This window comes from Bos grunniens, chromosome 4 (assembly GCF_055505025.1).
Source record: "Bos grunniens cultivar Pamir isolate PY7600 chromosome 4, Bosgru_T2T1.0, whole genome shotgun sequence".
NCBI lineage: Eukaryota > Metazoa > Chordata > Mammalia > Artiodactyla > Bovidae > Bos > Bos grunniens.
The window spans coordinates 112,853,004-112,865,660 of record NC_141168.1 but is presented as its reverse complement, the minus strand read 5'-3'; the positions used below and the strand labels follow the sequence as shown (position 1 = coordinate 112,865,660).

At 46.5% G+C, this 12,657-nt stretch overlaps 1 protein-coding gene across 2 annotated transcripts in view; it reads right to left on the bottom strand.

The window, feature by feature from the left end:
• The window catches only part of ABCA13 (ATP binding cassette subfamily A member 13), a 393,960-nt gene that overhangs the window by 244,676 nt on the left and 136,627 nt on the right, over nt 1–12,657 (bottom strand). For both annotated transcript variants that reach the window (XR_015163267.1, XM_086398601.1), the window contains exons 31-34: nt 11,800–12,106; nt 6,881–6,995; nt 5,395–5,724; nt 2,549–2,618 (exon numbers count right to left, since the gene is read on the bottom strand). Coding sequence is in view for 1 of the 2 variants with exons in the window: in XM_086398601.1 (XP_086254727.1) it covers nt 2,549–2,618; nt 5,395–5,724; nt 6,881–6,995; nt 11,800–12,106 (822 nt within the window). In the remaining variant the exon portion in view is untranslated. The remainder of the gene's footprint in view (nt 1–2,548; nt 2,619–5,394; nt 5,725–6,880; nt 6,996–11,799; nt 12,107–12,657) is intronic.

The window sequence follows — 12,657 nt, the reverse complement described above, 5'->3', positions numbered from 1 at the left end:
AGTCCACTGCGCCCAGGGGCAAAGCTGCTGCTGCTGCTGCTGCTGAGTCGCTTCAGTCGTGTCCGACTCTGTGCGACCCCATAGACGGAAGCCCACCAGGCTCCCCGTCCCTGGGATTCTCCAGGCAAGAACACTGGAGTGGGTTGCCATTTCCTTCTCCAATGCATGCAAGTGAAAAGTGAAAGGGAAATTCTCAGTCGAGTCCGACTCTTAACGACCCCATGGACTACAGCCTACCAGCTCCTCCATCCATGGGATTTTCCAAGCAAGAGTCCTGGAGTGGGGTGCCATTGCCTTCTCCGAAGCAAAGCTAAGCACAGCTAAAACAAAAGGAAGGTCAAGGCCATGGGTCCTGGCCTTCCAGTGAAGTTCTGGCTTCATCTCACACCGACAAGGACAGCAGGTGGGTGACCATTAACAACACTTGAATATCTAACATTTAAAAATTTTTAAAGGTTGCTTTGCTTATACCTAGTTTACTTGCTTAACTAAAAAAGTCTATATTTAGGGGAAATAAACCTGTTTAAAAACAAGATGAAAAGTCCTTGAGCACCCACTCTAAATTATACTATTGTTCTTGGAATATATATAAATAGGATACAGCATCTGCAGTAGGAAAGAATCATTCTCTTCTAACAATATGTTTGCAAGGTATTGCTGGATTAAAATTAATTCTGTGGTGGTTCAGTCACTCAGTCGTGTCCAACTCTTGCGATCCCAAGACTGCAGCCCACCAGGCTCCTCCATCAGTGGAACTTTCCGGGCAAGAATACTGGAGTGGGCTTCCGTTTGCTACTCCAGGGGATCTTCCCAACCCCGGGACTAAATCCAGGTCTCCCACATTGCAGGCAGATTCTTTAATTTTTTTTACAAGAAATATTCATCTTTCTCAATTTTCCTATGGTACTAACCTGCTGCTGCTGCTGCTAAGTGGCTTCAGTCGTGTCCGACTCTGTGTGACCCCATAGACGGCAGCCCACCAGGCTCCCCCGTCCCCGGGATTCTCCAGGCAAGAACACTGGAGTGGGTTGCCATTTCCTTCTCCAATGCATGAAAGTGAAAAGTGAAAGTCAAGTCATTCAGTCGTGTCCGACTCTTAGTGACCCCATGGACTGCAGCCTACCAGGCTCCTCCACCCATGGGATTTTCCAGGCAAGAGTACTGGAGTGGGGTCCCATTGCCCTCTCCGATGGTACTAACCTAGAACTCAATAAAATAAATGTTTCAGGGCGTCCCTGGTGCTCCAGTGGTTAAGAACCTGCCTTGCAGTACAAAGGGCACTGGTTGGATTCCTGGCCCAGGAAGATCCCGCATGTCACGGATCACCTAAGCCCGTGTGCCACAACTACAGAGCCCAAGCTCCAGGGCCAGAGAACTGCAACCACAGAGCCTGCCAGGCCACAACTACGGAAGCCTGTGTGCCGGAAGCCCATGTTCCACAACGAGAGAAGCCACTGCAACCGGAAGCCTGCACACAGCCACTGGAGAGTAGCCCTGCTCGCCCGCACACAGCCACTGGAGAGTAGCTCTGCTCACCCGCACACAGCCACTGGAGAGTAGCCCTGCTCGCCCGCACACAGCCACTGGAGAGTAGCCCTGCTCGCCCGCACACAGCCACTGGAGAGTAGCCCTGCTCGCCACAACTGGTGCAAACTCCACACATAACAACCCAACACAGCCAATAAATGAGCAAATAAATGTTGCAACATTGTGGACTTATTGGAATCTGGATCAAAATATTCAAACACTCTAACAGTAACCATATTTCTTCCATATTCTCATGATCCTGTTTAGTTTAAAAATCAGTTCAAAGAACTCAGGATAGGTCATTTCAGGATGACTCATCTGTTTTAATACAGTTTTAGTGTTGTATAGTTCAGGACAGTTCAACATGTTTTACCGAAAAGTCTGAGAATTTCAAGACAGGCACAAATTCATGAGCTAATGTAATGAGATCTGGAGTTTGGTTTCATATATGGTATACATTTTCCCTGCATCTTCAATGTACCACAAAAATCATATAAACATCTAAGAAATACACGTCTCCTCTGGTCTAGAATTTTAGTTGCCAAAATCCCAATATAAGTGAAGATTATTGCCAACGGTTTTTTAAATGTTTGTAGGGTGATCAGTGGGAGAAGGCAATGGCACCCCACGCCAGTACTCTTGCCTGGAAAATCCCATGGGCGGAGGAGCCTGGTAGGCTGCAGTCCATGGGGTCACTAAGAGACATGACTGAGTGACTTGACTTTCACTTTTCACTTTCATGCATTGGAGAAGGAAATGGCAACCCACTCCAGTATTCTTGCCTGGAGAATGCCAGGGACGGGGGAGCCTGGTGGGCTGCCGTGTATGGGGTCGCACAGAGTCGGACACGACTGAAGTGACTTAGCAGCAGCAGCAGCAGCAAACCAACACCAGGATCTCCTTCCAAACCTTCTGCTTAGTAACTGACACTCTCTACTCTATCACTTGAAACATGATAACTATACAGTTCCAAAAACCTGAGTCACTTAGAGTCACTACTTAAAAAACTGCGTCCTCTTACCTGCCTCTTGCCCTTCTAGGAATGTAATAAAAAACACTCCTTGTCCAAAGGCGGTTGTGGAGAGGAGGCACTGCCCGCAGATTGAGGGAGAGAAGAGAAAAACAGAGAGTTAGTGCTTGACTGGGGACCAGGGAAAATCCACAGCACTGAATTCAAAGAGAGAAACCACTGCACGTTCAGGCGCGAATGATGTAAACCACCACTCCAGGTGGTGGTTCCAACGTCTGAACCCAGGACTGGGCCACGCATCATTCCATTCTGAAAAGTGTGACAACAAGCCAGTTTTTAATGTTAAAAGGAATTACTTCTCTTTACTGCAGTGTTTGAAGTGTCATAAATCCAACGCACTGTACACAGAAACCTATAACACCAAACAGTGGAAAATGGAATAGAGCAATTCACTGTGTTTTATTATTAAGTGAAGGCCCTGGAGCACACTGAAGGCAGACTGGACGCCGAACACACACGATTCTACGTGAGAAGAGGGTGCATTGGAGGAAAATGTTATTTCATCTCCAGTGGAAGGTCTTGTGTTTAAGGAAAAAAAAAAAAAAAAAACCTTACTGGAAAAGTATCTCACATTTAAAAATATAATGTACAGGAGTCAGACTTTTTATTTGCTAGAAGCAATTTCAGCATATAAAAAGGAAATCAGCCTTCATGTACATAAAATCTTAAATCTAAGGACTGAAATAAAAAAAAAAAACCATCACTTGAAACTCAAGTTTTGTTGAGTTTTACAGGCCGGATGTTTTATTGGCCGATGGCTTGTTTTCCCCATGTAAGGAGTATGTGAGGGGGGCACTGGGGGTGGGGGGGAGGCGGGGGGGGTCCCAGGTGTTTCCACTATTCGGCAAACACCTATTTAACACACAAGATGACTGGTTATGAATGACTACAGGCAGGACACAAACTAATCCCGACTGAGAAGCACGTACCAGGGGGTAAAATACTGATGAACACCGTGCCCGTCTATGCTTATGACTTGCGGAAACCAGGTGGGTTTGAAGGGCGTACTGATGTTAGAGAAAAATAATTCCGTTTTCTTGGAAGCACTGATATTTTACTCTGAGGCATGAAATGAGCAGAGACCGTGACCCCCACCCCAGTGAGGGGGCCGGGAGACCTCTGAAGGCCTTGGTCATCCCCTGGCAGCACTGGGAGTCTTTCTTAATAACTTAAGCACAGTTGACTTAACAGTATTCTGTTGGTTTCAAGTGTACAACATGGTGATTCAATACTTTTACAGATGATATTCCACATAGAGTTCCCATAAAATAGTGGCTCTACCCCGTGTTGTATGTCACATCCTCGGAATGTTCATTTGGTCCCTAGCAGTTTGCACCTTTTAATCCTCTACCCTCCCTTACACCTCCCTCCACTCCCTTACCACCACACACTCCGGTAACCACTAGTTTGCTCTCTGTATCCATGAGTCATCTTCTGCTTTGTTATATGGTCCTTTGTTGTATATTTTGGATTCCACATTCAAGAGAAAAACATACAGCACCTGGAGGTTTCTGTCTTTGCCTGACTCTCCCCCTGGTCCCTCCTCAGATCCTCCCTCCAGCTGGGGGACTCCAATCACACTCCCCGGCCTGTGGGGAGGACCTGCCCTGCCCTTGAGCATGTGGGAGGTTTGCATGACATGACAACAACACCTTTAACCCCAGCTCCTCCTCCCTTCCAGTGGGGGGCTCCTGCCCTGTGTCTCTGCTGTGTGTCAGCACCATGCTTGCCAGGCGTCATCAAAAAGCAGATGAGTGTCTGTCTTCTGAGTGTTTATATCACAGACCAGCAAGTATTCTAATGCTTTGAGAGCTACATTCTAAATGAATGACTGATGCTGCCAAAGGAGAGTTCTTTCCACCTAATGCAAAGTAATTCGTGATACTTCAAGGAAAAATGTGTATTTCTTACTTCTAAAATAGCTTTGGAAATCTGTTTCATTCCACATAAAGAGACACAGAGTCAAGGGCTTCCTTTAAGATGCTCTTGAGTGAAACAGTCTTCAGAGGACAGTCCCCGTCATGTAACGAGTGACGGTCTCTCACAGGCCGTCCTCTGTGGTCTCAGTGGCCCCACCCATGGCAAGGCTGCCCTGAGCTGGGAGGACAGGCCATGGGAGGTGGGAAGCCCTGCAGAGCTGAAACGGTGCGCTGACACGTGGAGAGCGTGGGCTGTGTGCTGCCGGGGACACGCAGTCCTGTTTTGCAGTTTCACAGCACAGCACACTTACCAGATTTCCTCTTCATGGGCTCTAAAATCACTGTAGATGGGGACTACAGCCACAGAATTAGAAGATGACTGCTTCTTGAAAGGAAAGCTAGGATAAACCTAGACTGCATATTAAACAAGCAAAGATATCACTTTGCCGATAAATGTCCATCTAGTCAAAGCTATGGTTTTTCCAGTAGTTGTGTACCGATGTGAGAGTTGGACCTTAAAGAAGGCCGAGCACTGAAGAACTGATGCTTTTGAACTGTGTTGTTGGAGAAGACTCTTGAGAGTCCCTTGGACAGCAAGGAGATCCAACCAGTCCATCCTAAAGGAGATCAACCCTGAATATTCATTGGAAAGACTGGTGCTGAAGCTGAAGCTCCAATACTTTGGCCACTTGATGCAAAGAACCAACTCACTGGAAGAGACCATGATGCTGGGAAAGATTGAAGACCAGAGAAGGGGACAACAGAGGATGAGATGGTTGGATGGCATCACCGACTCAATGGACATGAACTTGGGCAAACGCTGGGAGATGGTGAAGGACAGGGAGGCCTGGTGTGCTGCAGTCTGTGGGGTCTCAAACAGTCAGACACGAATGGGCGACTGAGTGACAACACACTTACCAGGAGCGTCTGCATGGTGGCGCCCATCTGGTCGTGCAGCACCAGCAGCACGATGTAGGGCAGAAAGCTGGCCGTGTACAGCAGGCTGCTGCACAGGGCGGCCATGCTCGCGCGGCTGAACAGCGCGCTCAGGAGGTAGCTCAGCGTGACCACTGACACGCCGAAGTCCAGGAGAAAGAGGAAGACGATCCAGGCACTGCTATAGGTGAAAATGCCGCTGACCTTGAGGATGAGGGCCAGGGCGGCACTGCTCACCGTCAGCACAGCCACATTCTCCAGGAACCAGGCCAGGAAGTGGACGGCCGGGTGCACGCCCATCATCCTCATGTACTGTCAACACAGAGAGGACAGCAGGTCAGCACGGGGACTGAGAGCGAGCAGGGCAGGTTCCCGGGAAGGCCACAGCTGTGTGGGGCCGGGGGAAGGGGCTGCTGTCGTGGACACCTGGCCCCAGAGGCAGCACACCAGACACTTTGCCCAGAGTCGGCGTTTAGTTGAATGAGACCCCAGCAGAGCAGGTCGCTGGCTGTGAAGAGGTAAGAACTGGGACCAGGTGACCTTAGACCAACCTCAAGGAGGGACCCAAAACCCCAGCTTGACCAGCCACACTCTTGCTGCCTTCCCTTGTTTATTGAGCTTCCGTCGATTGTGTTCTTTTATTTGTCATGTGGTGTGTCTTGGGTTTGTTTAATAAAAACAAACAGAAAAATGGAGGAGGAAACACAGAGCCTTAAGCTGCTCTCTGAGGCTTACTGCTCAGGTTCTAGAGCGAGTTTTGCAAAATAACTCAGGTTAAAATCATGACACTAAAATTTATCTACCCACTAACCTCCTGCTTGCCCATCTATAATGGGGTGACATCTCTGGGTGTGGGGCTGAATACTCGAAGATGAGAATAATTTGGATGCACCCGCAGCCCCACAGCCTCACTAACCCCGAGGTCCAGGGGAAGCAGCTGGACGGGGAAGAAACACAGAAATCCAGGAATGCATGTGTTCCACACAGGTAAACTACCTACAAAACGGAAGTGCGATTCTAGTCAAAACGGAATGAGATGCACTTTGTACTCTCTGCACCTTCCCTTTTCTTTAATGAACACGTGGATCGCGTGTGCCCAGGCATCGGCCCAGATGAACGGGAGGCTTGGTCTTTTCTGGATGCTGTTATGAACTTTCATTCTTAAAAGCAGTTTTGATAGTTTCAAGTTTTAACGAAAATAGCAAGGCTACACACAAAGAATTTCAACTGTAAATGAAGACGGTAATTCTGTCTGTATGTCCATCTAGGTCACATGAGCACCAACGCTGCTGACTCTAACGGGACCATCTGCAGCCTCGCTCCCTCTCTGTGGGTGAACCAGATGTGTCAACTGTACAGCTCTGGCAGGGCATGCGGCTTCTCTCCTGGGACAGTGGGACCCAGCCAAACACACAGGGTATCCGGCCACCCCCAGTCGCTGCCCCTTCCCCTCCCCCAGGCTGCTTACCTCTTCCAGCTGGATCTCCCGCTCATAAACCAGCTTTCGGACCATGCTGGCCACAGACACCATCCACGTGAGCATCATTATCAGGGGGAAGAAGAAGCCGACGTTGTTTAAGAACCTGTGGGGACGGGCCAGTCAGCATCCAGGCTGCCCCAAGATGCTCTCAGTGAGTTCAGCTCCCACACTTCATCCTGCAGTCCTTACAGCCCTGGGGTTCACCCAGGAACACAACCTCGTTTGACCCTATGACTGGGGCAGAACCACTGCTGGGTACCCTGATTTTGAAGGATACTAAGTGCTAAACCTCACAGAACAGAGTAGAGAGAGTCATGAGGGGCCTGGAATTGGAGGAACCAGACTCTGGGGTTCTTGGAGTCACTATCCAAGATCCAGAGAAGTCCAGATGTTTTGCACAGACTTTTCAGAGTGAGGCCATTTCATGCAAATTAAAGAGAATAAAAAACTGAAGAGAAATTACAATACATGGATGTATAACTCAACCCTTTTCCAATCTGCTCCTGGAAATGAGTCCCAACCAACAAGGGAAGGAAAAACTGACACTGTGATTCTGATACATATTTGGAAGAGACGGCCAACTATTCGAAAAAGCTGCTAAACATAATCAAGTTCACATGAGAGTTACATGAAAAAATGTATGTAAGAACTCAGGTTAAATCATCTCAAGAGATCTTCTTCAGGAAGTTACCAGAAGACAAACCAGCCCACAAAAGAATGACTTTTGTGCATTCTTTTGGATAAAGATAAAGAAAGGATAAAGCAAGAAGTGACTGTATTTCCAGTAAAAATAAGACTGAAACAAATATTAAAAATAAGGTGACAAGACAGACTGGAAATGTTTTGTTCCTGGAAATGTAAAAATGAGACAAAAAACAAAAATTGCAAGATTGGGGAAATGAGCCAGAGAGGAAGAATAAAGTTGATGAAATCCAAAATAAAAGGCTATTATTAGGCTATTTGTTTGGGGCTTCCCTGGCAGTCCAGGGGTTAAGAATCTGCTTTGCAATGTAGGGGACATGGGTTCCATTCCTGGTCTGGAAAGATCCCACAGGCTGCAGAGCAACTAAGCCCACATGCCACAATTACCGAGCCAGCGCTCCAGAGCCCCTGAGCTGCAGCTACTGAGGCCCATCCATCTAGAGCCTGTGCTCCACAATGGGGAGCCACCACAGTGAGGAGCACGCACACCACAAATGGAGAGAAGCCACTGCCCGAAGCAACTCGAGAAAGCCTGCACACAGCAACGAAGACCCACCAGTCAACACATACAAAGAAATCAATCTTTTTTTTTAAAGGCTATTTTTTTTAACACTGACAAATGTAGACTACAAGGTCAGTCATCTTCTAATGGTACAAAGGAAGACTTTAGTGGAAGAAGAAAAATCATGTTTTTTATTGGTCATGGTTAAAAAAAAAAGGATTGATAATATTTATACAAAGTTACAACTACAAGGCAACCACTAGAACAGCAGAACATGACTAAATATAAATAAGAAAAATATAAGACACAATTAAGACCATATACACATGAAATTCCATTTCATACTGTTGAACAGCTAACCTCACCTGTGTAAGAAGTTATGTGCTGCTCACAACAGACACGCCTGAAAGAAAACACTTCAGAAAAGTTTAAGATGACAGGATGGGCAAAAGGCATGGCAGCAAATGAGAATCCAGAGAGAGAAAAGAAAGGAGGAAAAGCAGAAACCACTAATTTAACCATATACAAAGTAGAATGACATACTACTAAGGACATACTAATGAGACATACTAAAGACATACTACATAAGAAAGACCCAGAACACAGTTATTCACAGCTCTGCACAGAGCAACTCAACCTCAAGACTAGAAGGCCAAACCACAGGAAAAATCGAGGGCACGTTCCAGAAGCAGGGACTGTGACTTCTCTCTTTAGCTCAGGACAGATGAAGTGGACAAAACAAGGACAGAGAACTCCTAAATAACAAAGTTAATGCAGGTAAATTTTCCACTACAAAAACAGGACATTAAAAATTCTTTTCAAGTGCCCGTAAATCATTCATCAGATTATATATTAGTTGATAGAGGAAAATGCCATACGTTCAAAAAATGAAAAGGATTAAGACAGTATATTCTGGTGGCAAATGCAAGAATTAGGATTTATCAGCAATATTTAGGGTATGATGCAATTTTTGGATTTTTGTCAATCTGATTTTTTAAATGCTATCTCAGACTAGCTTTAATTTGAATTTTTCTTATTAGGAGTAAGCTGAGTAATTTCATATGCCTAAAATTCCAGAGAATTTCCATCTGGAAATTGAAAGAAATTTTACTTAAACAGCTCTTGGGTCAAGAAGATTATAGAAACCCATACTGCAAGTGTCTACAAAACAATGAACTTTAAGTCATATATCAGATCCATGGGAGGTGGTTAAAATAAAGATTGAAAGAAAAGTCATCACCTTAGGCAAACACATAAATTAAAGAGAAGAAAAAAACATTAACAATAATGAATCAAACACAAGTCTCAATTATCAAAGACAATTATCAAAGACACACGGGCTTCCCTGGTGGTCCAGTGGTTAAGAATCTGCTTGGCAATGTTGGAGGTGCAGGTTCAATCCCTGATTTGGGAGGATTCCATACGCTGAGGGGCAACTAAGCCCATGCACCACAATTAGAGAGAATCCCTCGCATGCCGCAACTACCCAATGCAGCCAAATAAATAAATTAATATCTTTTTTAAAAGTACCAAAGAAACAGCATAACAATTGACCATACATAAAAGTGAAGAAGTAATAAAAATAAAAGCAGAAACAACAAGTAAGACAAAAGAAGAGAATTGATAAAGTCCAAGTGCAGTTCTTTGAAAAGATAACAACAGAACAAGAAAATAAGGAAATTACGTGTGCCCCGAGTGAATTTTTAACACACAGAAGTGTGTTGAAAAGGGAGTAACTACAGACAGAGAGAAAATGAAGGAGCAGGAGGCAGGGGAGAAGGACCGCGGTCATTTTGCTTGGCCTCAAATCCTCACTCGGACCTCAGGGAAGAGGCTGATACACAATGTTGACGCATGTGCACCTCCACCAGCTTCCCAACTGGGCAAGAAGAGGTCCTCTGACTCTCACCCCTGGGGCATCCTACAGGGGAGGGTGACCGTAGTTCTCGGGGTTCACATGGTCCTGGTTAATCCTTGTCTGCAAGCCTCCAGAAGGCGGGAGCAACACCTATTTTCACCACCAAGTACGACAGTCCAATACATACATGACACATAGCAAATGCTCCATAAATGGCTTCAAATGAAGAAACAGCACAAAAACTTGCACTCTTAGCAAGATGTCATGATTTCAAGTATATAAAATATGTATCACAAGGTAAGCAAGGATACTCCACAAACAAAATAAACCAACTTATGATTTAGGAAAGGGTATGAAGTATGGTTTTTTTCCCTCTATTTTCTTAACTCTTGACAGCCATTTGTTCATAAAACCTAACAAAAAAGGAAACATATTAAATCAAGGATGTCTAAGTGACCTCAGAGAAAGGACTATCTGTCACCTCCCTGTTATCTGGACAGCATGAATTAAACAAACCTGTTCCAGACTCTTCTGAGTATTTATCCTTACTCTGGAACCCAAACAAAAGCTTGTCAACAAATTTTGAAATGAGGAAATCAAACATTTTCATTAAAGTCTTTTTAAAAGGATACTCTGATCTTCATAAACATTTCATTGTCACCATCGCTTTTCCTGAAGGTGGCGAATCCCTGATCTGCATGTTAATAACGCCCCTGTTAATAGAGTTTTCTCTGTGCCCTGCCTCTATTAGCAGCGTCCCAGGAGTTCAAAGACAGAAAATGATGAGCATGTTGAATCAAAACTGTACATGCAGGAAGAAGCACTGGAGAAATACGCTTTCTTTTTCTTGTCTCTCAAGATGCATGACATCGGTGCAAGTGCAGGGTGGTGGTCAACCTCCACTGCCCACTACACTTCACCCCAGCTCACCCTCCTGGCCTCCTAACTGCCTTTTCCCCTTCATCTACCTCCAACCCACCCATGACCCCAGTGCCAGGCTGATGCAGGTTCTCTGCCTCTACCACCCTCTCCAGCACTGGGGCTCGAGTCCCTTGTGACTCATGATATGGGCGAGGAAGGCACTCAGAGAGGGGTGAATCTGGGGCTCTCAAGGCTCACATCAGGGCTGTGCCCTCCCTCCCAGCCTGTGCCAGATGCACACACAGAAGTGTGTGGCTTCCCCAGCCCTGGAGAAGGGAGTCTGATTTCATCCTCTCCTTTCCCAGTCCTGTTTACTAACCCACTGGGATAATCAAGGAGGAGGAAGGATGAGAATGCACGCACACCTCTCTAAACACAGCACCACCCCATCACCACCCGTGTCTCACTCTGGAGTGTCGAAAACAGAAGGGCATCCCAAGGGTGGGCACTGCCCTGGGTCCCCTCAACTGACCTTCCCCTCACTGTCACCCCAAGAGATCACCCACCGAATCACCCAGTTCAACACAGACCCCACTAAGCCACTGCCTCAAGCCTCTGGGAATCCCCCACCCCTACATGTGGGTGGCGCAGACCTAAACTGTAAGGATTTCTGCTGAAGAACAAACACGCTTTCTCTGATTCCCTAGTTCAGGTGGGAGGAAGCCCCCTTGAATAGTACTCATCAAACTTATTCCAAGGGGTGTTTGAGGCTACAGATGCCTGATGTCAGTTTTAACCGAACACATTGTCTCAACAATTCTTCTTCTATCTGGATGGCTCAGATAGAAATGAGCCTTAGGAAATCAAAATGGAGAATGGATTTTCTTCCAATGCTTTGTAGTGGAACGACTGTGCAGAAGCTCCAGGATTTTCGTCTATCCGGTCTCCCAACACAGGGCCCCCCACCATGGCCAGGGTACTCACAGGTCGCTGGTGTGGCAGGGGTATGGGATGGCCTGGGCCTGTGTGGCCGGGTCCAGGGCCTCTTGCCCCGTCTGCACCGAGATGATGGCTCTTTCGATCATGTCTTGCAATGGCACAAAGATGTAATTATACTTGAACCCGTCGGCTGGGAGGCTCTGAGGGTGGAACTTCCAGAAAGGGTTTTTCACCAGATCCGTTCTCATGCTATACAAGATACTGGTCCGGATGCTGTAGGTGACCTGGGGCGGTAGCTGCAGAGATTCTGAGCTGAGGTTCTTACCAACTAAGGAACTGTTGAATATGATGCCTAAGGTCAGAAAAGGGCAAACAAGGGGTCATCATAACCTAGGAGAGGCTCACAGCGCGTCAGCACCGGTCTGACCAGACCATCCAAGACATTCAGCTCAGTCCCTCCCCCATCATGCAGGGGCCTCACTCCGGGCAGATGAGGCTAATCTGTGTGACACAGCCCTCAGCCATTAGGTAGAACCAAGACCTCCTAACTCCCTACTTTTTCTTGAGTACTTGCTCTAGCTACAACTTCTAATATAATATTGACTGTGTATATGTGTGTGTGCACTCAGTCACGTCCGACTCTCTATGACCCCATGGACTGTAGCCATCCAGGCTCCTCTGTCCACAGAATTTTACAGGCAAGAATACTGGAGCAGGTAGCCATTTCCTACTCCAGGGGAATCTTCCTGACCCAGGGATCGAATCCATATCTCTTATGTCTCCTGCACTGTAGGTGAATTCTTTACCACTGACACACTAGGGAAGTCCATAAAATTGACTAGAAGTGTCAAAAGTGGCCATTGTTCCTGATTCTAGGGGGAAAGCTTTCAGTCTTTCACCACT